The sequence below is a fragment of the Larimichthys crocea genome, chromosome XXIII (assembly GCF_000972845.2).
Source record: "Larimichthys crocea isolate SSNF chromosome XXIII, L_crocea_2.0, whole genome shotgun sequence".
NCBI classification, from domain to species: Eukaryota; Metazoa; Chordata; class Actinopteri; family Sciaenidae; genus Larimichthys; species Larimichthys crocea.
The window spans coordinates 13,588,863-13,615,756 of NC_040033.1; the positions used below are offsets into that span (position 1 = coordinate 13,588,863).

The 26,894-nt window shown below is 40.9% G+C and overlaps 1 protein-coding gene across 3 annotated transcripts in view; it reads right to left on the minus strand.

The window, feature by feature from the left end:
* LOC104922598 (trichohyalin) overlaps positions 1 to 26,894 on the minus strand; it is an 87,559-nt gene that overhangs the window by 44,543 nt on the left and 16,122 nt on the right. For all 3 annotated transcript variants that reach the window (XM_027274279.1, XM_027274280.1, XM_027274281.1), the window contains 6 exons: positions 23,708 to 23,831; positions 22,028 to 22,207; positions 21,254 to 21,544; positions 14,408 to 14,491; positions 5,265 to 5,384; positions 613 to 780 (listed from right to left, as the gene is read on the minus strand). In XM_027274279.1, the coding sequence (XP_027130080.1) occupies positions 613 to 780; positions 5,265 to 5,384; positions 14,408 to 14,491; positions 21,254 to 21,544; positions 22,028 to 22,207; positions 23,708 to 23,831 (967 nt within the window). The remainder of the gene's footprint in view (positions 1 to 612; positions 781 to 5,264; positions 5,385 to 14,407; positions 14,492 to 21,253; positions 21,545 to 22,027; positions 22,208 to 23,707; positions 23,832 to 26,894) is intronic.

Sequence of the window (26,894 nt, forward strand, 5' to 3'; positions counted from 1 at the left end):
AGGAGAGAAAGAAATACAGTAGGAGTGAGACAGAGAGAGGGGGAGTTACAAGAAAAAGAGGAAAAGGACAACGAGAGAAACCTAAAGGCCATTCCATTCATCATGCGTATGACTCTTTAATGTTCCCATATATTACCATTGCTTCTCGTTGGGGTGAGGGCGAGACTGGACAAGGGAGATCAGAGTGAAAAGAAAGACAAGGGAGGAAGAAAGGAATGATCTGAGTGAAATAATGAATGGACAAAAGAAGGAAACAAAATAACATTTAACCCCTCCCCCACTCGGGGCCCCTCTCTTGGCTAAGTGATATTCATATGTACATGGGTTTTTATTGTACAACGAGCCAACCCTCTGCGGAGCTAAGATGGTGGCGATGAGTTATTAAATATGGAGAGAGGGCGAGAGAAGGAAGGCAGAGGAGGAGGGGAAGAAGGACTGATGATTAACTGTGAAGGAAGTAAAAAATGAGGAGAATTCCCTGATGTACCTGACTGGATTTGATTTAGAGAAGGTTGCCCAATTCTGTTCCTTATTTAAGAAGAGCTCCCCTCCTGTGTGTATGTGTGTGTGTGCGTGCATGTGTGTGTGAGAGAGAGAGTGTGTGTTACCTACTTTGGTCTGCAGCAAAGCCAGGCTTTCTTTGAGCTGCGTGTTGTCTTGGACCAGCTGGTGTGTGTGTTTCTCCTTCACAGCTAAGGTTCTCTTCAGAGAGTCCTGTGCGGCTCGCAAGCCAACCACATCATGGTTCAGGTGCTTCACATGTTTCTCTCGCTCTTTCATCTAGACGCACACATACACACACACAAACAGACAACAGGACAGTCTGTACCATATGAGCACACATGTAATACTTTATTTCATACACTTTATATAAAATAACCTAATGTACTTAGTTTAAAAGAGCACATTTTACCCTTCTGGTAGTCCTCTACAGAACCCCACACATTTTCTAGTGCCAAATATCTTGTCAGACTCTTGTTTACAACAGATTTCTAGAGCACTATTTCAAACTGATCACTGTGGGAATTCTGTCCAACAATGTTGTTGGCAGATGTACTAACGATAATTTAATGTGAAAACAACAACTTTATCATGTTTTGTGTGAGACCCATTAGTGTCTCATATTTTGTTTGACAAATGCTGCAATCAAGTCTAACCACTGTTATTTGAAATTTATAGTACCATGTTAAATGTTAAACTGATGCACCATTATTCTTATCATCAACCTTTCAAGTGATCCCAAAGCACCATTGTTTTTCAGCATGACAGAATAAATCACATAGTTGTCATTTTTGAACGCTTCAAAACTAAAACTAAAGAACTTGCTGTGCTGTACATGTGTTAATGCTTGAATGATTATTGGGGGGGGGGAAGAGACTATTTCCAAGGAAGCAGACAGTGGTTGAACTTCTCACCCCATCCATGAATGTGAGTGTGTGTGGGCCTGTGGTTCAGAACCTCTTGCCAAATCAAAGCCCCTATTCATTAGCACTGTGTTAAATGAGCCCTGTGTTAGATTAGTAAGGAGGCTCCGCAGACAGTCAACACACATACAAACACACACTTGCAATCACGCTTACATATACACATGATTACACACCACACAAGTACACACCCTTACACATACCAATAAAACCACACAACAGATGTGTGTGTGTGTGTAAATATACCCATATATATATATAAAAATAAAATAGTGGGTACCATCCTTTTTAACTTCTGATTTCTCAAGTTCTCTCATCACCTCCTCTAACAGCAGACAGTGGTTCTGGACTTATGTCTTGGCACTGAAACAGCCCACCTCTGCCTCCTTCAGTGAGCTCTCCAGACTATCCAGTATATATATCACCCAACCTATTGTAACAATGAGCTAAAGGTGGTCTTTTATGCAGTGAACTCATCTACAGCATGGTTAATGGATGGTAACAATTATAAGCAATGGGGCAGCCAGTATTGCGACACTGAATTAAAATTACTCTTTTATCTGGATATTCCACCAAGTTTAGTGTGGCTATTGGGAAATAAAGTAACTTTTACAAAAGTGAGACAATGTGTGAATTTCAGCGCTTCAGCCAAGTTCAACATATTACACGAGAGAGCAAAAGAGTCCGTCCTCTTTGTTTTAACCCATCTATAGCGCGAGAGGGATTTCAGATGAATAACGAAGCAATGAAGCAAAGGAGCACATTTTCTTACATTTTAAATATTATTACCATTAATGTTAAACCAAGTTATAGCAAAGATATCTCCTAAAACTCAGCTACTCTTACTGTTTTACTGTACTTACTTATGACTATAACTCATGCCACTGAGAGTAGAGAATTTTACATATGCAATAGACATACAGTATATAACATACAGTAACGATTTAATATTTCTATAATTGCTACCATCAGTCATTATCAGCATGTTTTTAACATGTGTGCACATACTTGAGGATGTTTATTTAAAAAAACAGAATGAGGTTTTAAGTACTTTCAGGGTCTAAGCTAAGTGAGTGTAAATCCTCACAAGAAAGCAGGGCAACTTTAGTCCTTATGTTTAATAACTAACTTTGTTGTTAAAATACCACCCATCATTTACCTATTAACATTCACTGCAGCAAAACATGATAAACCATTTCTAACCCTGCATTTTTCACTTTGGATGACAAAAAATGACAGATATGTCTACAGAACATAAAGTATTAAGATTATTTCTATTACTTTCTTTTTTAGGTTTATGTGTCAAATACACTGTGGCTGTGCAGCACTACCCAGCCCCTTTTAATTCAGAGAAATTGTTTCTGTAAAGAATGAAGGTATAACAGAATTGTTTAGTCTTTTTTGAAATTGCAAGCCTTACAGGATGAATCAGATTCTTACACATTCACAAAGACCTATTCATAAAAGTAGGCATTTTCATCGACTGATAACTTTTTGTCAAAGCCACTCGAGAAAGGAGCATCACATAATGTTTGTTTCTTTACTGACTGTGTAGTAACGACATAATTAGTTACATGATTGTAACAGTATATTTTGTGTCCCTGACATTTTAACAGTCTCAACTTCCTATTGGTACTTTATGAGAAAGTATTTAGTAACTATGTTGTGTGAAAAACACAGAGCAGGGAAAGTGTTTGAATAGTTTCAGTATTTTGAATTTTTCACCCACAGAATGGTCACTGCTATTTATCTATAAGGCAGCTGGTTAATGAACACAATGTCTATCAAAATCCCTCCTATAGCCCAAGGTCTTTACGACACTGACTTTCAGAACTCCATAATATTGTTACATAATTAATACATTACAGTGATTTTCTCATCTCCAAATCTGCCACCATCAGAGATGATTAAAGATTCCCACGTGGTCTGTATAGAGTCTTAATTCTCCAGTGGAGGAGTATAGGACCTTGGCTGGAAGTCCTGGAAAAAGAATATCAGATTTGTGATTTTATTTCATATTAGAGCTTAAGCATTGGACTTTCATATTAGTAGAGTCCCTGTTGAGAGAGAAACCTCAATCTGATCAAGTCTCATTACTTTAGCAATTAAAGTTTCACCCCTGGGGTCTTCCCCTTAACTCCTGCCCCCCGCCTCCTTCTCTTTCTCCTTCTCCTCCTCCTGCCTCCTTTCCTTTTATTCTCTCCTCCTAGCCATCATATGTTTTTGTCGCCGAGGTGGGGGAGAGAAGGAAGTGAGAGTGGCTTGCGCAAATCCTTGATTGACCAAAGTCTATCCTCCATCTAGGATTAGAAATGGAACATTTGAGGACAAAGGAAGGAGAGGTGAGATGGGAAGAGACAGAAATAAAAAAAAAATAAATAAATAAAAAAAGCGAGATTGAGTGTGAGTTGCAGAGTTATGGGCACAGAGAGAGAGAGTGAGGGTGGCTAATATAATTGAATTAAAAAGATGGAGCGGGGCCATTTCTAAGCAGGTGGGAGTGTGGAGTGAGAAAGAGCAGGCAAGATATTAACTTCTAATAAAAGAGAGATTAGAAAGTGGCTAGGAGGACTGCTCTGTCTTTACCTGTGGGAGTGACGGCCCCCACATAACCTTTCACTGCAATATGCACACTGATATTGGCCGCTATATTCTGAGTATATCTCACACACACACACACACACATACACAGACAGACAGACAGACAGACAGACAGACAAATACATATACACAAGTATTCATGCATATACCTGTCTCTGCACGTTTGAACTAAAAAGCACCGCACATACAGTATATAGTATACACACACATATATGTAGAAATAAGTGACATTTGTGGAGACACACAAGCACACACTCACACACACACACACAGCCATGAGTGCAGTGTGACAGCAATGCATTATCAGCTCTCAATTCAATGATCCAACAGGCGGCAGTCATCAGATAATGAAGACACAGCTCTTTGGGAAGCCGCTGCTATACAGACAATTAATTAACTAATTGGTCTAACGAGCTCGTTAAATCCATGCTTTTTTGGCAGCCAGTGTGAATACATTAACAAGGCTAATTCAATTAAACAGGTGCAAATTTCACAGCTGCCTCTCTCACGGGCGCACGCACACACACGCACACACATACACACACACACACAAATCCTACAGGTGTTGTGTACACGTTCGCTCCATTTGACTCTGATGTCTTTCTCAGTGAAATCTTGGCATCCGATCAAAAGCCTAATGATATGCAGATCAAGTGGTGTGTACTTGCGTGTGCATTTTGTCAGTGCTTGTGCCTCAATGGACCGACGTGCCTTTGAATCAAAAGTACAGCTCAATAAGCTCTGGCAGCATTTGTAATCTGTATAATTGAAAGGGTACAAAATGAGTGTGTGGAAAGCTGATTGAAGCACCATGATAGTATAGTTAAATTAGCAGAATCCCAGAGGTCAAACAATATTGTTAGCCAAAGCTTCACAATGCAATACAATTTTTAATTTTCTCAAGAGATTTTTGATATTATACATTCGTGTGTGTGAGCTGCGTGTGAAAAGAAAGTTTGTCTTAAAGGTCCAGTGTGAAGATTTATTTACAAAATATTGCAGAAATGGAGTACAATACGCATAACTATGCTTTCATTAGAGTTAGCCATTGTACTTTCTCCTTCATCCTAGGAAGGAGGGGTGAAGAGAAGGGAATGCAATCGGCGATTACACCACCAGATGCCACTAAATCCTAGACACTGGTCATTTAAACTACTGGTCCCATAAGTTCACACTCACAAATATATTATTGGGTAAGCAGCAAAAGCATTCAAACCATGTGTTTGTGTGCACTCTTACCTTTTGTCTCACTCTATTCAGCTCCTCACTCAGTTGGTTAATCTTTGTTTCCTTCTCCTCCATCCTTCTGTCAAATAAGGCGCTGAGCTCGCCCCTCAAAGACACCATTTTGGCCTCCGCCTGCAACACAGTCAGTGGTTCATATTCATAAAGCCGTGGCATTTTTCATTTCTGTTTGTTCATTGTCTTCACACAAAGATCCACTATTGTGAAAACTGACACACAATCAGTTATGAGCAATATTGCGTGGAATTATCCTCAGAGGAAGACAAAAACTGATTTGATTTTCCCTCTCTGCACACACACACAATAGACAACACAGATATTGCCCATATGAATGGACAGCGTGCACTCGAGATTACATCTACTCTACATGCAAGCATAAATTATGCATAGGTGTACACATAAAACACACGCAAACATAGCAGAGTGGGATTTTGATTACACCGGGCTTGTGTGAAGGTGATGTGCCTGAAAGGCAGGTGTGTGATCTCTGTGTGTACCTTTGTGCGGAAGTCATATTCACGGTGATTTGGTGGGTTTGGTTTGTTATGGCAGCAGCTACAGCAGAAGCTCCCTCATAGGCTGATAAAGCGCTGAGGTCGGTGGTTAGCTAAACTCCCATGGAGATGATACCACTGATTAATTTCCTCCATCTTCATTGCCTCCACCCCCCTCTCCTATACATAGGTCCGCCTTTCTTCCCTTCCCCCAGCCCCTTCAGCCTCAGCTGAATATTAAATCAGTCCCTTTTTTTTTTTAATTTCCAGATAACCACAGTTCATTTTTCTCCAAGTGTCATATAGCCATGACATGGTGTAGCAGCCTATATATTAGGGATGGCTGATGTGAGTTATTATTATTGTTATCTTTTTTCCATTTACTGCCTGTGTGTCCTACTGTACACTATGCATGGCTAAATCATTACCTGCACATGTGGTGCAAATATCGAATAACACCATTTGTAATTTGCAGTGAAATTTCCTATCTTGACAGTTAGACACGCTCATGTTACTGTGTTTAGAGCCAAATAGCACCAAAAGTCTCTGTTTGTACCAAACCATAAATATTGCCTGTGGTGTTTTGTGTAGTGTTTGTTTGGTGTTAGTTAATAATGATGTTTGAGTGTATGTGATTGTAGGTGTGTACATGTTGGCCAGGGAGAAGGAGAAGGAGAATCTATATTGCTGCAGTGTGTTTTCTAGTGATTTTGATTTTTGCCACTGAGCTCTTACTACTTAGGGGCTCACGTTGAAGAGGTAACTGGCACGCAGAGAACAAGCACACAAGCAATACTGAGAGAAATCCTGCACTTTGTACAATACGTATATACACACATATATGTATGCTTTGTGCGTGTGTGTATTTCCTGTGCATGCACACGCGCAGCCATTAATGTGTACACGCGTGTGGACACGAACTCGCACAGACAGACACACACACCATGGGTGTCATCACTCAATGTCCCAGCTGCAAATGAAATCTCATTCTCTCTAACAATTTAAGTAGCCCACTCTGAAATATCTCTCTGCCTCCTACCTCCCTACCCCCACACTTATTCTGGGTCTTCACTAAATCACACCCTATTTTCCCTCAGCAATCTACACACCCTTTGCATTACTCTTTATTCAAAACACATGCTGGCCAGAAACCATCACACACACACGCACACGCACGCACACAACCTGCGTGCGATCATTTGAGTTTTAGACAGAGTGATTAAATATTTAGTAACCCGTGCGTTTGCACACAAGTTAACGCTTTGCTATCCCATAACAATGCTTTGTCTTGCATCCAGACATGTAACAACAACAGCTGCTTTAGCTTTTTAGCTTTTTTATTTTTTCCGCTTGCATTGTTGTGCCTTCCTATCATCATATTACTCCACATCACCTGCTTGCATAGCCTGGAACCTCGCCCAGGAAACTAGGGGAAGTGGGAAGTGATTTGGAAAAATGAGGGCAATAAAAAAAAAAAAGCACAGGGATGAATGGAGAGATGTGATATAAGGTAATATGCTAACCCAATCAGCAGGCTGCTGTTTGCCGACAGTATAATCAACATATCGGCCTAATGTCATTACAGCTATATGAGAAATAATATTGCGTGAAATGATATTGCGTGGCGCGTGCATGACCGGTGGTGGTGCACACATGAGCGAGCTCACACGTCCAGATGTATGTATCACCTTGGACTTTCCAGGCGCAGACAGGCCTCCAGACACACGTGGTGACACGACAAGGATGCAAAAAAATGACACTACTTATTCCCGTATAAACTTTCAGTTTGGCTTTTATTATAAGAGAAAGAAAGAAAAAAAAACTGCCATTAAGATGAGAAGACTCCACTTGTTCAGGACGATTAATTGACTTGATGATTGATATTGATTATATTTTAAAAAGTGTGATCATCTTACCCCTCTGACAATTGATTTCATTTGTTTTAAGACACGATTTTAAGGAGTAAAACTTGATTTACTTGAGAGAGTTATTGGTTAGATCCGTTAAAATTAATATTTTTCATTTTACGTGCACGCACCCACACACACACACACATAAATCTGCATATTCACACTGTCCACTAGCTCTGACACAAGAGGATATTAGTTAGTGTGTGGCTTCCATATCCTGAATGCATAAGGTCGCTGATGGCCTCTATTGATGGACACTCAAGTTATGGAGCTTTAATTGGAGACAGCATAAAACGATAAACCAAGAAACATGCATGGCTGAACAGCCCAATGTAAACCATTAATCATAGCGCAGGCAAAGACAAGTGGCCGCCACATACACACATGCACACACGCAGACATGCGCACGCAGCTGCAGAAGCACACATACGCTGCCCTTGCACCACACACCTTGCATTTGTGTGCATATTTGCACGCGCACACACACACACACTTACACATGGCAGAGACAAGTGTCCCAGTCACATATTCTCATGATAGATGACCCATTTAACTTTGATTTCTGAGAGAAATGAGCTCGCCAGCGATACAGGGTTACCCCACACACACACACACACACAGAGTCACTCATTCATAATACACATACATAGATACTATACATGGGCTACATACTGTATATGAACTCACAGTGTGCGTTCAGTTAATATTAAAATAACAGCTTGCATTATTTTGTAAACACATGTATCCTCTCTCTTTCTCTCATGTGCGCGCACACACACATGCACAATGCCACTTATTTGCATGAGAGGGGTTATAATATGGGGATGATTTGTGATGTAAGCAATCAGAAGTGAGGTAATTCATCAGTAGCTGTGCCTAACACACATCTCCACTGGTCATAAATACAAATCTGCACACACGCACACGTACACCTGCTTGTAAAATCTGCGCAATCCCACAGAGGAGAGAATAAATCAGACAAGAAAAAAGTTGGCATGAAGGCAAAACCGTTAATAACACAAACCCACACAAATGTGCTCTCACACACGCATCACACCCTCTACAAATACTTGGGAGGAAAAAAAAAAGAAACTGACAGACACATGATATGTTTTAGGAAAGTTGGATTCAGTGCAGCCTCTTCACATCTGTAAAGCCGGAGAAAAAAAGTCACTGGTGGTGTCAATATGAGTTAGTTTGAAAATGTTTGTTATCCGAACAGTTTTTACAATGTTTCTTAAATCTTTTTATATGAATAAATATGACTTGACTTTGCTTTATTACTTGACTACTGCATATTATGAATAGTGACTTTCGAATATGCAATTCGGCAGGGCAATCTGATCTAGCACTAACACAGGGTTGGGGAAAATATGAAACATGAGATAAAAGAAAGGCCTCCTGTATGGCCTGAAAATGATTAAGAGACAAGACCATATTACCTGTACATTATGTCTGCGACTACACGTAAGTAAAAAGCCATCAGAATGTTCAATAAATGCAGGGAAATCTGCAGAAGTAGGAAAGCCACAGAACTAGGTAAGATTAGAGATTTGTTTATTAGATAGCAACTGGAGTAGATAGAGATGCCTTTGATTTAGAGTAGAGAGGCAGCTGTAAGAATTTCTTGAAAAGATGAATTCTCACATTAAATGGGAAGATGAGAAGTGACTGCTGTTCTGACTGGAGTTAAAAGGTTATTCCTCAAATGAGAAGCGAGTAGAAGGGCTGAGAAAACTCAAGGTCTCAGTGTCAATGGGTTAAATAACTCGGTAGGCTGACTTGGAACTAGAGCAAGAGAAAACAGAAATCACAGGAATTTCTGTTCTTTTCTTTCAGTACCGTTTCCTAATGTTTTTGTACAGACGTGTGGCTGCTGTCAAACACAAAAGCATTTCTTGCTCCAGTTTTAGCCCCATGAGCAATTCAGTTTTTGCAAAGTGATAATGTTGTAGTCCAATCCCTTTCTTATTTTACCACAGCCACAGTCCGGTGACACATGAGACAGTGTTGATATTCAGACAGATGGACGGAGCATTAGAAGGATAAAAAACCTTCCACATACACACAAACAACTGCAACACGCGCACACACGTTCCATACAGCGGTTGCAGCCCCTCAGCACTCCTCTGTCCTCACATGCTTGGTTTCCCCATCTAATTGCTGCCATTCGTCAGTGTGTGTGTCTGTGTGTGTCTGTGTGTGTGTGTGTGTGTTTGTGTGTGTGTGTGTGTGTCTGTATAACAAGTGCTCCTGTACTTTGTGTTTTTGTGCTTCTTTCGTGATTCTGTCACTGTGCATTTACAAACAACTGTGGTGAAAAGAGAGAAAGTAACAGATAATCAGACAGACAGGTAAGAATGGGAAGGGAAGGGAGAGAAAGACAGGATGATGCAGAGACAGAACACACACACACACACACACACACACACACTCACACAGAACTGTCACAGTGCCATAGGGCATACTAAAGCTGTCAGCATTTAAACCTGCTGGCTTGTACTCTGGCTTGCCAAGTGGAATTAGTCTCACATAATATGCCAGCCTCTTTATCGAAAACAACAAACACCTACTTTAGTTATACTATGTAGATGTAACATTTTAAAACACAATCATAATCTCTTCACCTGGCACAATAAAAGTGATTTTGTTATTTTGTTTAAGGGTGTTTTAGCCACACTTCCCACAGTGCAGGCATTAAGAATGTGGTTATGTAGATCCGGAAAAGCAGTTAAAAAGCAGGTAAAATAAGCAGCGGGGAGGTGTGTCCAAAAACAAAACAAAACAAAAAAAAAAGATCTGCGTCCTTGATCATAGCTGCAGAATGTTCCAAATAATTCTTCAGCAATGAGCAAATCAAAACTCTACGTGCATTAAACAAGTTAATTACAACTTGAGCTGACTTACACATATCTGATGGCTGACATGTAAACAAATGAGACTGATTGCGCTCTTTTGGGCAATCATGAAAATGTGACTGTGGCGATAAATAAACCTGTTTATGTTCTGTGTGCACGTGTGTCTGCAAAATTACATTTATATGATAGTGTGTCTGTGTTTGTTTAATAAGAGGGTCCACATTATTACTTTTTTTTTTCTTTCACATGTGCTTGTGTGTGTGTGTGTGTGTGTGTGTTCAACATGATAATTTGTCAGTTTATGTTGTGAGGGGGCTAAACAGATAAGCAATCCACAGCTCAATCCTTCATCCTGCTCTGATTATAAATCAGCTGGAGCTCTCAGAAGCAATCAGCAAGAGCAATCTGCAGCCGGCACAGACACCTTATCAATCAGAGGGGACCATCACACTGTCACACACGCGCACATAAACTAAAGAAATACACACTCACATATTCGTATGGTCTTGCATCCATACCACGCGCACACACACACACACACGCAGACACAAAGACAGGTACGCTGCAACTGTAATTCCACATCCCCGCCCTGCAGCCTCTTTCCTCCTTTTAAAAACTTCCTTTCTCTTTTCTCTTTTTTTTTGTCTCGTGAAACAGGATCACAGAGTCACAACAAGAGTTTCATCCAGCGAGCTGCCTGGCGGCCATGGAGCTGCACAGAGCGAGACACATCACTCCTAATTACAGTCTGATATTAATAACAGAGAAAAATATTAATCTTGGAGGTAAACACTAAGCCGCTTAAAGGAAAATTGCAAATAAATCAGATTATCTTATAGGAATATCCTCCGAATGGGCCGAGGGGGTAATGAGAAACCTGGGCCCAACCTCTCTCTTTCTCTTTTTCTCCATCCTTCACTCTCTCTCTCTTTCTCTCCGTCATTTCCCACTCCCCACTCTCCTGCGGGATTGAAAAAGGTGTGACTGTGTGTACGTGTCTGGGTGTGTGTTTGTGAGCACATCTGTGTATTTATAAAACTGCAGTGCGACCCCACCGCCACCACCACCATCACCACTCTCCCTCCCTCCCTCCACCATCACCGGCATCACCTCCCTCTTTCTCTCTTTCTGCTGCTGCTGTATTCATTTTTCACCTCCAATTTTATTTTTTCATCAGTCGGGGGGGCGCCGCCGAGCAGATTCAATTAGGTTCTATGATTGGGCCGCTGGCATTCAGCGGGGTCATGGAAAGGTTAAAGAATTCAGTGGCACAAACATGATTATGGCTCTGTAGCATTTGATCAGAAGTAAGGTTTGTCACAGCAAAGTGGAGCCCCTCTGTGTCTTGCACTGGGACCACCAGGTTCGGCCTGAGTGTGATGTCAGAGCTGTTCCACATGTTGGTTTGGTTGATTCTTCCATTGAATGGTAATTACATGCTGAAGATGTTGGATATACAGCAGGCATGTACAGACATGTACAGAGATACGTACAGGTGCATGTGTGCACACAGGTGTGAGCATGCAAGCATGAAAACACAAGAATATATATACAGAAACATTCTCTCTCTCTCTCTCTCTCTCTTGCTCTCTCTCTCTCTCTTGCTCTCGCGCACACACATACACACACACACATTCGGAGAGTAGCAGAGTAATAAAGCTCACCCTTGCAGTGAAATTAAAGCTAGTCAATGACACTGCGTGCTGAGTACACACTAAATCATTTTTATACCCTGATGAAACAGCCAACATAATACCAGCTCCGCACATGTATCCAATATTACCTGGAGACTATGAAAAAAACACAAACAAAAAAAAAAAAAAAACCAACAACTAATCAAATATCATATTGGATGTGTCAGATTCATGTCAGAACAAGAGATTAATACTAAATATAGGAAATACGGTACAATAACAGTGTGAGATCTTTTTATATTCAAAATGACCAGGCAGAGAGCACATTATGAGATATTGGATTGATAAACAGGCTGGGATGCTGTTGTTCGGTGAGTATAATGGAACAATAACGTTGCTCTTGGGTTAGCAAAGATTGCATTATGATTTTAATGTGTTTTACAGACACAAGCCCTTCACTGAGAGGAAATTATGTCAATAAATAAGCAGCCTTACATTTTAAAACAAAGAAAATCATAGTCAGTGGAAGAAACGTGCAAACAGATAAATGGAATGGTGTTTGGTTATATCTCACACACATTCTGTCTGACTCATTCTTCAACACAGCTGATGTATGGACGTAGTTATATTTTAAATATTTGCACAATTTAAAGTAGATATTACTGAAATCTTTGGTGGTCAACATCTCAGAGCTACACTCCACCAAGGTTACGATGTACCCGTATCCATGCGTATTTGTGCACACACATTTACTTCCAGTCGCACCTGAATTTGCTCACGGGTAGATTCATTTTGACACTACGTGTCAATCATCTCATTTTGGGAGCACCTGTCAATCATCTCCTTGCCTCAAATCACCAGAAGCCATAGCCATCAGGGAGCTTTCCCATCTGCCACTACCCGCCACTTCAGGTGAGGAACACCAGCCAGACGCAACCAGTCAATAGAGCTGTTTGGTACTCCAGTCCCTTGCTGCGGCCTAATTGCCGGTGCAACACTCAAATATGTCCCACACTCCCACAATTCTTGTGAACCCCCCCCGTCCCCACACCCCTCACTAAGCAATCCCCATTCCATACTCAAGATGGGTATTTACATGCCCCACACCGCGGAGAGCAAACAAGCTCATTTAAAAGTTCACATGCTAATGTGTGACATTTAATCCAAACTTTACACGGGGAAAAGGACACGCAACAATAGATTTTGATTCCTTTCTTGTCCGTGAATCTCATCATCTTTCGCCTTCCATATTTATGAGTTGAAAAGGCGGGACACCTTAGAGGGGAGTGAGAGGAAGGGACAGGGAGTTTACTATTTGAAAATTGGGCTGGTTAGTGATATTTACACTCCAGAGTCTCCTTTTTTGTTGATATTGTTCATATGCGACATATGAATATACGACATTTTTTTTATCAACTTTAAACGCCTGCATGCTTCTCATTTTTAGAGTGTTATCAACTTTAAACGCCTGCATGCTTCTCATTTTTAGAGTGTCTGTTTCACCAGCTGAAATGACAAATGTCTGCAGTATCAGCTGCAGCTAATTAATGTATTTAATTCCACGAGTTGGCCAAACCACAAAGTGAGACTCTTAACAGTTGTCTGGTAAATGTACTCTGAAAGGCAGTGTCTGCATGCTCGGCCAAAGACAATTTCCTAGAGATACACCACTCTGTATCATTTTCATACTTCAGAAGTGTGGAAAGAATTGAAAGTGGAAAAATCAAAAAGTCAGCCAAAGGGGTTGCGGTTGGGAGGGGTAGTTGGGTCTGTGTGCGAGTGTGTCTCCGGCTGAATTTTTTGGTTTCGCCAGCTGAGGCATAGCCACATGCACTGCATATTATATTCACATGAAGATTTATGTTTAATCTAGATTTTATTTGTAGATGTTGTGTATCAGGAGTAATTTTAAAAATCTTCACTCCTGGGTCTCTCCCGTGATCACTTACCGTAGATATTGCTGTTGTATATGTTTTATTTTGTCATTTATTTCCCGCTTGGTTGTGGTCTAAGCTAGAAGATAAGATCAAACTACACTGACCCCCATGGGGAAACTGGGCCTTATGAGGCCAGATGAGACCAGACGATGAATTTTCATTGCTTTTATAATTTTTTTTTTTTTTCGGCCTCTGGAGTCAGTTATTAAGCTAAGGGTGAGATGTAAACCACAACTAAATGAATGTAAGGAGAACTGTGACACACATGAATGCCGTGAGTGTTTTTTTCTTGTGTTTTCCGTACCTCAGAGAGAAGCATCTCCTCCTTCTGGTGGGATTCAGACAGCTCCCTGTTCTGTCGCTCCACCTGCTTCCTGCTGACCTTCAACTACAGAGAGACAGAGACAGTGTGACGGGAAATGGCTCAATAATAATAACAATTTTAAGAACGATAATGCAATAATCCCAATATAGCCTACTTTGAAGTTAAATTAGATGCAGTGTGATTACATTTGACATGCTGTATGTTTCTGTCACAGTTCAGGGTTCAAAAAGAGATCGTCTCTTTTTGAAATAAGAATTCTCAAATTGAACAGAAAAAAATAAAGACAGATCGACAGTGTGAATTTTCCTGAGTGCCAAAGAAAAAGGTTTGTGATGTACAAATAGTCAGGTTCTTTCTGTCTCTCTCACTCGCGCACACACACGCATAAATACACTCACACGCACCCACACGGATCGACCAGGACAGGCCAGGGATGAGCACACCCCATCTGATCTGTGGCCCGTTCATTCATTAGACCCATGCTCTCCCCTATTGATTTCAGCTTAAATAATGAGAAAGCTTATCCAAAAATCTTTAGCATTTGGGCTCCAACTTAAGGGAATCGATGGGGCCATTTCCCATTTTGAACAGCACATACGCAGGGGTTTTATGTACGGTGAACGGGACAAATCCCGATGCTGATAAATCAATAGGCCTTTTTGTCGATGGACAGGCTTGCTTGCACACACATACATGCATACATGGACACACATGGCTGATAAATGGTATTTTTGAGGCAATTAAAGTGAGCTGTAAACATATGAAGGCCAATCAATTGGTCAGTGAGGTCTATTATCAAGGCTTTAACACTGATTTAGAAGGGGCTTTAAGGAGCCGGCGGCTTTAAGTGTGGTACAGTCACTTATGCAGATCGGCAGCAGCTAGAGACCTGCACAGATCAGTGGTGCACTGTGCTAAGCTGCTCACACAACAAGATAGTGTACATGTCACCAGTACAGAGCCTCAAAACTGCTGCATACAGGGAAAAAGGCAGTGGCAGTGGTGACAAGTGAATTGAACATGAGCTTCTCAGGGACTTTAAAGACCCATTTTTGTTTATTGGCTTATGTTATATTCAAAAGTTATATTATTCAACCAAGCTTGATCGAGAGGGCAAAAAACTCCAGCCAATATTGTAGCAAAACATTTATAAATGATATCTTTGCTGCTTATCAAATCTTTGCAAACAAACGACGTCCTCAGGAAATCGGCGCTAATAATAACTCTCTCTTCGCTATAGGCACTGTTGAAGAATCATATATTCTCTCCATATTTCATAAAAATAAAAATGCTGTTTGCATCTAGGTGAAGTAAGGAGAGGGGAGGGGAGGAGCCGTGTGGTGGACAATTCTATTTTAGCAGGGGGAAGACAAGCTTGTTAGGAGGAAAACGAATACATCAGTGCTGTCCACCCTCCAGCACCCCCCCCCACTGCTTCCATTTTGCTAAAGGTGAGACACATGCGTTAGCAAAGCTAACCTACAGACAACATTTCCCTGAGGTAATTGGTTCCGTATTAATATTCATTTGATTCTGTATTCAGCGGCTATGACAAGCCTCTCTGCTTTGATGCTCTGTGCCTAGGTCTCCTCGCCCACCACACATTAACATTAACCCCACTTTTTCCTGCTATCTGAAATACCACAGTGATATAAAACTGAAAAAAAACCTTTCTCTCCTCTTTAGTGTGTTACTTTTGTCTCCCTCCCATTTTGACTCGTACAACGCGCACCGTTCTTTCATTGCACCGCTTCGGTCTCCGGTTGATCTGGTGCGTGTGCACGTGTGTTGCTGAGGCATGACATTTCAATTGTCCGTCCAATCAAATTGGCAGAGAGGCAGTGTGGAAGGTTGGGGAGTGATGAGGGGTGCGGGGGTGTTCTAGAGGGTTTGCAGACCAACCGTTACCATGGTGAACCACTTCTGTCAAAACCACCAAGGTCACAACTGCTGACCTGCAGTGTTGTGGGACTTCAAAATAGCATACTGTATATGAACAGGAGGATCTCTCTCTTTATTTCTTTCCTTCTTTGTTAATTTCCTTTTTTTTCCCTAATTCAACACAAGTTCTCTGTTTTTCTCTCCCTTTTTTCTCATTATCATTATTTATCTCTCTTTTTCTGTTTTTCTTTTTTCACTCTATTTATAGCCACATTTTCTTCATTTGGCCTTTTTCTCGTACTTTCATATTTAAGATTGACTAATTGTACCATTATGAGACCTGTGGTGTTGCTGAATCCATTATGTATGGCCTTGTGCTGGCAGCGAGTCTGAACACGGCCTGTTTTGAGTCATTATAATTCAGTTTGCTAACACACAGCCATTGTGCTAGAGTGGGGTTAGGGGAGATGGTATGATAAAATATTGAGGGCGAGCAAGGCAGCTGCAGATGCTAGCTGTCATGTGTGAGCGAATGAATGTTATGACAAGCATGTTTAAACATTCATGCGGGGAGGAGAGTTTAGGAGGGCTTTTCATTAACACCAATATGTCTTCGTCTCCCTGGTGCAGACACTGCTGGTGTAAGCATGACAACAACAGGGAGGAGAAGAATTAACATCTTGAGAGGAAACTGTCACAGACACACACATAAAGAGAGGCAGAAACGCTCCATCCTGTGCACGAGCACACACAAACGTACACATTTTGCATCGGCTGAGTACTCCTCACTACCTTGCGTCTAACATGAAGACTACTAAGTGAAATTGACAGTCTGCTTTCAAACTCTAACAGACAGCAAAACAACTTTCTCTTGTTTACCAGAACAGCCATCTGAAAGTGTAACATCGTGTTCTGAGCTGATCAAATAGCTCACAGTAGAACTGAGCAACACATTCAAATGGGTAGAGTGCGACGGCTTCTCACATCAACTACAACAATAACACAACGCCGGAGCGATTTCTCAAAAGGGAGAATAGGGATGTGGGAGGTTTCTAGGCCAAACTTACGTCACCCGCCATGCTGTTAAGTTGTCAAGAGATTTGACCTGGTAGCAACAGAGCAATCTCTTGACAGTTCCTTGAGACTAGAGAGAAGAAAAGCTGTTTGTGGCATGTATTGACCAATCTGTTTTTATAACCTTGAAGCTAGATGAAGAGTAACTTAAACAGGTAGGGGGTTGAAAGTGAACACTGTGTCCTCCTGTTTATATTTTTTTAATCTCCTATAAATATATCAGAGGCATGTCTTTTGATGGAAAGCACATGGCATGCACGGTGCAGTAGTATAGTAACAGAGCTCAACCTCATTATTTTGTTACTGTGGCATGTTATTATGCAAGATGTATACACATTTTAGCTCACTAAAACTCCATCAAATGGAGTGCAAAATCAATACCTATGCTGATGATCTCGTGAAGTCAAATCAAAGGAGGAAAAAAAAAAGGGGGGGGGGGGCATCAAGTATTCTCAACATAAGTGGCTTTGACTCGCAAAATACGTTTGCATAACATGAGCTTTAGATAATATCATAAATGACTTTAAATGCTGCAGGGTGCATTACAAATATGCATGGTCATCTGTTTTAACAACACCTTGATGCAAAGATTTTGAGTTAATCTAGTTTTCACTGGTCAAGCAATTCCATTTTGATATTCAAATCTGGCGTGTGCGTGCCAGCGCATGTTCGCGCAGGACTGATCTAATCAGTATTAAATCAGTTAATAAGCCAAGGACACGGAGGAGATGACTCAGCTGATGTGAGCGCGAGCTAATATTAGCATCTCACCTCCATTGCACTACACAGAGTAGCATCCGGTGTTTGGTCTTCCCATTACAGAAGTGCAGGCTTTGGACGTCAAGCACCGCCGTTTAGCTCCCCACACTGAATCCCATTAGCACATTGGCAAAGGTGTCATGGCCTAATGCTAATGTTGGGTGCAGCATTTAATGGCGTATTCATTTTTTAATACATTAAGTCCATTTTTTGGGGGGTGTGGCCCTTAAACTGTTAAACCAAGGGTAATCCAAATAATGAAAAAAACTCAGCGAGCATGTAACTAGTAGTTGCTGTACGCCATAAAATGAGAAAACATCTCAGCTGCTACTCTTTAAGGACGATCCTCTGAGCGCCAATGCACAATGTAACTCTTATCATCATGTCGAATTATTCTGACGCAGTGTTTTAATTGAAGCTCTCCCACTGTCAGCCATGAAGACCAAATCAGAGGAGCAGTTGAGTGCGTCCCTGTCAAAACGAATTGTCATCTACAAACTCCACATGATTAACTGCAGGCCTAAACGTTTGCGAACGCAGGCGCACTGGCACATGCCTCCGAGGCACACACGTACACAGATACTGGATACATACAAACGTACATTCAAGTGTGCACACAGAAACTAAATCTGACTGTTAATTAAAAGCCAGCGCATGCAGCTGACTCGGGGGTGGCGGTTTGCGACACCACAAATCTGGGAGACTTCCTGTAAGACATAAATCTGTTGTGTTCTCTGAGTCTCTCTTGCAGAGACACAACAAAGACCGTCTTGTCTGGGTGTCTCCCGCCCTTCTCTCTCCTTACCATTCATTAGAAGCACAAGAAGCTGTGGTCAGGTTCAAAGAAAATCTACATTCTCTCTCTTTCAGTTACTCATTCATTCCCTCTGTCTTTTTCTTCATGGTTTTACTCATTTTCTCCCTCTCTCTCTCTCTCTACCTCTCGCTGTCCCTCTCCCACTCCTCTCTAAACACTGTCTCTTCCACATGGCCCGGATAATGAGTGGTGAAGCTAAACGAGAGGAAACACAGCTCACTATTAAGATGGGAACGCTGACTGAAGGTTTTAAATAAACGGAGAGAACTTGAGGCCAAATTGTATTTCCAAGGACATAAACTAATGGAACAGGCAGACATTCTCTGAACAAATACACACTCTGTTTAAACTACCATAATAGTTGTAAAAATATACATGTCCATGTGGATCCAACTGGGAGACAGACTGGCAGAGCAGCACAGCAGTATGAATGCATATATCTGCACAGACTGTATGCTCGGAGAAAAACACAAACACCGTTTACATGAATTCAATACCACTTATTTTCTTGGTGTGAAAAGCCTATTACCTCACATTCAAACGCAGAATAATAAGGACATGAAAAAACATAAATGCTTGTCTATGTCCTTGAAAGCTAATTAGGCAAATCTGTTTTCTTAAGTGTCTCTGATACGCTTTCAGGCATATAAATCCACACCCACATATAAACACAAAGAGGAGCCTCACTCTATGAGGTTAATTGGGTTATCGAGGCTGATTAGCATAACTAATTAGGATGCTTGTTAACAGATAAGTATTATTTATTCAATTAGCGCTCTGGGTGTTTGTATGAAGCTGTGCATGTGTACAGATCCCTTTCATCGCTGGCACAAGTTCAAATGAAAATGAAGCAAAGCTAAGTAGGCATGAAGTGAGACCTGTGGGTGTATGTTTATGGAGTGTGTGTGTTCACTTCATCATTTATCTGTTCTACACACACAGATGCTCGCCATCAGGTGCCACACACCCCCACCCTACCGTGCCCCCCACACACACACGTGCCAAGCTTGCCATGCTGCAGCTCTTTAAATCCCTAATCATCATCATTAGGCTTCTGTTTAGCATAATTAGCATTGTTAACCAGATGAGCTGAGTCGAGTCAGGCTGTGCCAGTCACAGCAACTGACATATGTCACCCTTCTGGCACCTTTTCAGGCTGTTGAAGAGGATACTTGTCCCCATCAGGTGGGTTTATGGCACATTTGCATAGTTTCCACTGATTGCTGATGGATAGTGCAGCAGCTGATGTTCGCAGCACATTCTGACAGGGCTCCTGCAGTTATATCAGTTAATGGAACAATACTGAGCTCATTTTTACCAATTTATTTCGTTCATGTTTGGAAATGCAGACGCTGCCTTTTGTTTGTGATGCTTAACATGCGCTCGAAGCCGACAGTAAACACGCGAAAAAGCAAATCAACAGCACTCCTCTAGTCTTCAGCTCACAAGTGAAAACTCACAAACACACTCACAAATAACCAGAGAGGGAAAATGAAAGAGAGAGAAAGAGAGCGGGAGCGCTACATTTACTGAAATTAAACATTTTCTCATCAGCCTGAGGGTGCAGCAGGCCCACTAATGTATTATTCATCCCCACTTCACAAAGGAACATTAATCAATTATGAAGATATGAGGATCTTAAAGTATAGAGGAGAGACGAAGAGCGGCCCGTTCGTATTAATATGCGGCCGCAATCGTGTGCCCCCACCCCCCACCCCCTTGCTCCTCAAATCAATATTTTGCAGATTAATTTGGAGCGGTTGTGGCGAGATGGCAGGATGGAAGGAAAAGGGGGGTGCGGGGGTGGAGGAGACGAGAGTGTCTGAGGTCTGAATTAAGGTGAAGTGTTTTGTTGTTGTTGTTTTTTTGCAAGTCTGTGTAAGTGCACGCACATGCGTGCATGTAAATATGTTGTCTTCTGTGCTGCCGTAAATAAACGCACTAAAACAGTTCAATTAAGAAAATGTCCTCATACAAAATATGAGCCAAAGTTTAAAAGAGAAGAGACCATTTATTATATTTTTAATTGAATGGCTCTAGTCATGAATTTATTGTGTATGAAGGTGTGTTACTGGGTGTGATATTTTGTCTGGAGTGTCTTCAGCTTCCCTCGGTTTTTTCAACTCTTTGATTTGGAGGTACTAAAAGCATCATTTCATATGTGAGAATTAAAATGAGGAAACACAATGAAGAGAATCAATTTTCCTTTTTACAGCCAAGTTTACATATTATCGCCCATTGTTGAGGACTCTGCTTAGACACAATAGATCTACTTAGTACATTAATATACTCACCTCAGAATTCAAAATAGCTGTCTTCTCAGCCCACTTTTTAACAGCTTCAGCATGAGCCTTCCTCTCCTCCTCAATCCCCCTCTTCCACTCTTCCTCCCTCTTCCTCTCCTCCTCCACTTTCTTCACCCACTCCTCCTCTCTCTTTTGTTGCTGATGCCTTCTCCTCTCCTCTGCTTTTTGATGCTCTTTTTCATATTTCACTCTCCGTTCATCATCTCTTTGCCTCCATTCCTCCTCTTTTCTCTTCAGCTCCTCCTGAAGCTCCCTCGCCGTCTCGCACAGCCTGGAGAGCTAAAGTCAGACAGGAAAAAAATAAATAAAAAAAAGAGAGAAATGTTCAGGCAGTCACATCTCTGCGCTCTGTAAAACAAATGAGGTACCAGTCATTTAATCTAAAAAACTAATCTGAGAGGACCATTGCGAGGCTGCATGCTGTAAGAGAGCTAAGGAATAAGGTTAAAAAAAGATGTTTAAAGTGACTGATTGATAGCTACAAACTTTATTCTTTTTTTTCATGTACAGTGTCTACTGCACATATGGAAGCAAATGTGCGCAAACAGGAATCCTATCTCATCAGTGGTGGAAAGCAGTACTTAAAAACTACCTCCACCATGAGCAACTAGAAAAATAAATGCTGCTTGTATGTTTATTCATTGGTACTAACGACTAGGATTTTAAGCACAAGACTTGTATTTGTAATGCAGTATTTTTACACTGTATGTTGTACTGGTACTTTTACCACTGCAACTCGTGCACATGTGAGTTTCTGTTCACCTGAGTGCGCGTGTCGGCCTCCTCTTGTTGCAGCAGCTGAATGTTTGCTTGCAGTTTGGTGATGCAGATGTCTTTCTCAGCTATCTCCTTCGTGTTGTCTTTCTGGATCCGCTGCAGACAGGAGAGCTCGCTCTGCAGGTGCACCAGCCTCTCGCTACTTTCCAGCATCTGTGTTGCGTTCTGGGCCATGACAGAGTTTAAATGTTAAAGATCCTTTTAAAGGAAGACATTAGATATTTATAATACGAATTGTTAATATACAATTTTAAAAACAGAACTCTTTGTAATTACGGAAGATTCTCATCTATCATTAGTATAACTGTAATTAAAATGTTTACATCAACTTCTAGTAAAGCAGCGGTTTATGTCTTATAGTGTTGTGGTGATGTTAGATTGTACAGAGAACACAGAGAGAGACAAAAAGAGCAATGCAAAACATAACCATGAGTAAAAGAATGATAGTTTTATTGGTTATGTAAAGAAAACAATACAACCATGTTAGTATTTCACATATAATTGCAGATGAAAACCTTCCACACTGACCAAGGAATTAAATGTATACCGCATTGTTTTCATTGTTAAAAATATACAGTTGTTTTAATTGGGCCTCAAAGGCATCGGATTGTAGAAACTCTTCATAGTTCATACAGAAACTCATTATTGCTGCTACAACAAACACAGATGAAATTCTGTGGCAATCATCTTTATCAAGTCTGTGTGTGTATGTGAGTCTGTGCCAGCAGATCTATCCATGCATCTGCATTGCAGACGCACCACTTAAACAGAAACACAAGCAGAACGAAAAATATATCAAAGTTTGTTGAAAATTTGATTAACAGAACAAGCGCCGGTTACTCCACTTGTTTCTCTAAGGCTCTGTAATCACACAAACCACTAATTAGCAGCAGCGCAAATGAGTCAACTCACAAGCAGCATAAATAAACAGTAACCAGCCAACACACACATAAACAACCAACAAGCCCGGGTTTACCACAAGCACAAATCTCTTAGTGTGTGTGCGCATGTGTGTGTGTGTGTGTGTGGATTTCTGCAAGTCTGCGTGTGTTTACATGTGTCTTAACCGTAAGCCACAGAAGACAGTAAAACAGCAGTAGGTATAATTTAGTGACACCCTGTAAGGAGGTGTGGGAAGGCCGTAAAAAACTCTCCCTTTTAATCCCGGGCCGGCGACGCCATGTTTGTTACCCAGGGCTCTGAGATATGCTGGTAATTCATCACACACGCCTCGGCTTCCTGTTAAACCTGGCTGCACATGGAGCGCTTCTAGCACAGCTGCCAAACCAATATCGTAAAAAAAAAAAAGAAAAAGACTTCTCCACCTCTCAGACAGGCTTCTAAACAATAACAAGCATGCTACAAAAAAAATCACCTTAACAAGTCATTTAATTGTGTAGGCAGTCTTAGAAGTGTGGTTAAAAAAAAAAGTGTACTAAAATGATATGGTTCAGTTTCTTTGTTTGCATTGCAGGCTTACTTATTTTAGGAAGTACTGTGAAACCTGTGACAACAGCTTGAAATAAGGAATGTCAATCCAAATACAGTATCTGTAGGTGTATGTTATACACTGTAATGAATAAAAATGAATCAATAAATTACACTATCTGAGACTGAACAGAATATATTGAGATGACTTAAATCAGCTTGATCAGACTTGATTACCTTTTGTTTCTGCTGGAAAGTCTCTCTGAGCTGCTTCTCCAGATCAGAGATGATCATGTCCTTAGTTTGCAACTGGACTTTCAGGTCTTCAAACTCAGAGGTGATCTGGACCAAAGAACCAGCACTGGGAGAGGGAGGGACGGGGTGATAACAAAGAGTTACAGAAAGACATTGTTGTTTCATTTACTGTAACATAATACTATATAAGTTGCTGGTATATTATATATATTATAAATATAATGTCCAGCATATGTGTTTAATACTGTATTCATTTACTGTAATAAAAATGACAGAAATTACATGACAAACCCTGCATGAACCGTGGTGATGAATTAAGATTAATTAGATGTTTCATTAATTCATTTATTGATTTCTAAATAAAAATAGCAAATAAATATAAATATTTATTTATAATAAATAAGAAATCCACTATGTGCAGTGCAACATGCAGTGTGTATACAGTTTAATATATGATTCATAAAAATAAAAAAAAGAGCAGCAAAGAGATGCTGAGCCTGGTGAAATTTGTGGTAGGTGACAGCAACTGAAGCTGATACACACCTCTGTGTACGCGCGTGTGTGTATGTGAGTGTGCGTTTCCCAACGGTGGAAATACGTTAACTCTGCCCAGACACCTTTCTGAGTCACCAGTGACAGCTGTCACACACTCAAGATGGAAGGAGAAAAAAAGAAAGAAAAAAACAGATCACACAGTACTGTGCGGTACTCTTCGCAAACACACACACACACACACAATTTCATATTTACCAGCAGCCTCATGAGATGAGTTATTCTGATGAAACTTTGCGCAGATTAAAAATGTTAAACTCACATTTGATCAAGCGTGTCTACGCATTCGCACCAAGCAGGAAAGGAAAGGCAAGATTTGACAAAAGTGACATGTGAGTGGATAGAGAGCGCTGAGAGTTAAATCTTTCACTTCAGGAAAAAATACAACTTTTCAGTCAAATCGAGTAAAAGCCACAGAGGAGTGTAGAAAAAAAAACTGACTTTAGATTATAGTCTGTTTCTGTTTCTAGAACAGAATGGGAAAGTGTGTCTACGTTCCACCTTAACTACAGTGTTCCTTTGTTAGGAGTTATCACTTTGCTGAGCATTTCACTCAGAAAATGTGTTTTAAAAAATAATGTACAAAATCGGCATGGACTAAGCATTCACAGAAGCCTTTATATGTATAGAAATGTGAAGACAAAGACAATATTTCCCTATAGATGTGCACAATTTCTCAACTTTTTAGGACAAGGACAAGGACAAAGGACAAAAAATCTTCTACAGCTGCAATATAATGTAACTTTTTCGTATATTTTAGGACATTTTAGATGGAGGTGGAACAGTTTGGTCTATTTATTAGCACTTTGAAAACTTATTTCCCTGACAGGTTGGTTGGAAAAATACTTAAATCACCCCAAATTTAGGAGAGATTCTTTGGAGACGAACAGTCTGAAATGGGAACAAGTTGAAAATCGAAAGAGGGTTTTGAATGGAAAGTAACTGCGGCCAATTTCATCCCTATTTTCACCTGCACAGTGGGGTGGTGGGTTTAGAGTGCCGTGTGTATGTGAGTGTACATGCATATACAGAAAACACTCACTAGTTGAAATAAGAAACAATCATTTTGTCTTGGGTAAGCATCATTTTTCTAAATGATGCACACACCAAATTAATTTGCAGTCAAGTTGTATAAATTAAAATTAAATAGAAGAAAATAAGGTACTTTGTATTAACTAATGTTACTTTAAGGTTATATTTTCTGCATTATTAATGGATGAACCTTAATTAATACAGCAGGTAGAATTTTATAGTTTTTTGCTTCTTTAAAAAATAAATACAAACACATTCTGATCTGCATCAAGTTAAAATATGAATGTATTCATGCCATGTCGAGCTGTGTGTGGATGCGTGCATGTGTGGGTGTGTGTGCATATTAGGTCATGATTATGCATGTAACAAACGAGGCTATGTGATTTACTATATTGTTACATACAATACAGTAGTTGCGACAAACAAATCACACAATGCCGAACCAATAGATGAACAGGGAATTCCTATTTAGAGCCATAAGTGTTGTTATGATTACTGTGTGGACAGAGAGAGCAGGGCGAGTGAATATGACTGAGTAGTGTGTGTGTGTGTGTGTGTGTGTGTGTGTGCGCGCATCACCACGAGTGTATGTGATATTAAAGCAGGCTCTCGATATCTCAAGCTGTCACTCAGGCCTATTAGGCGAGGCTAACAAAATTAGTCATGAATATGCAGTAATAACATGCAAATTGCCACCCCTTCCTCTTGCCATGTGTGCGTGTGTGTGTGTGTGTGTTCGTGTATATGTGTTTGCCCTCAGGCCTATAGACATTGGCTCTGTAAACCCAATTCTTTCTACATCATTACAGCAACAAGACATAATTCATAAGACAAATATAAACATGCATGTAGCCTGGCATACACACACATGCATGCATACACACACACACACACACACACACACACACACAGGACACCTTTCCTCTTCACTGCCCTCTTCATGTGCCAGGGCTAATATACTGCAGCTTTTCTACGTTGAGGAAAGGGTTTTAGGGTTTAAACATACACACACACACACACACACACACCCACACACACACACATTCGTGCACGTGCATACACAAACATGTAGATCATCTGTTGCCTCCGTGTCCCCAGGGTGATGTTTGACACAGGCTGGGTGCTGCCACAGCAATTAACCTCCCTGTTAATGAGAAGAGCTCTGTCAAGCAGCCAGATGGCACCGCCTGGCACACTGCCACGCACACACACACACACATGTGCACACATACGATAATGACAGATACACACTCTCACACATAGACATGTACCATTTACACATTCATGCACACACACACACACACTCACAACACACAACCCTGTCTCCCCCTGCTGTACACCTAACTGTTGCTGGTTGTCAGCACCCCTCACCCCTCCCTTAGGTATCCCCCTCCCTCTTCACTTCTTCCCTGCATTGTCTCTCCATCCTTCCCCTCCTCAATCCCTCCCTCCCTCCCTCTCTGGCAGCTGCTTATCCATGTCGCAGCACTGCAGATGTCACAACTCACCAGCTGGGAAAACAGCAGGGGAGGAGAAGATTTGAGAGGGGAGGAGGAGTTTGTTGCATCTCCGTATTTGACAGGGA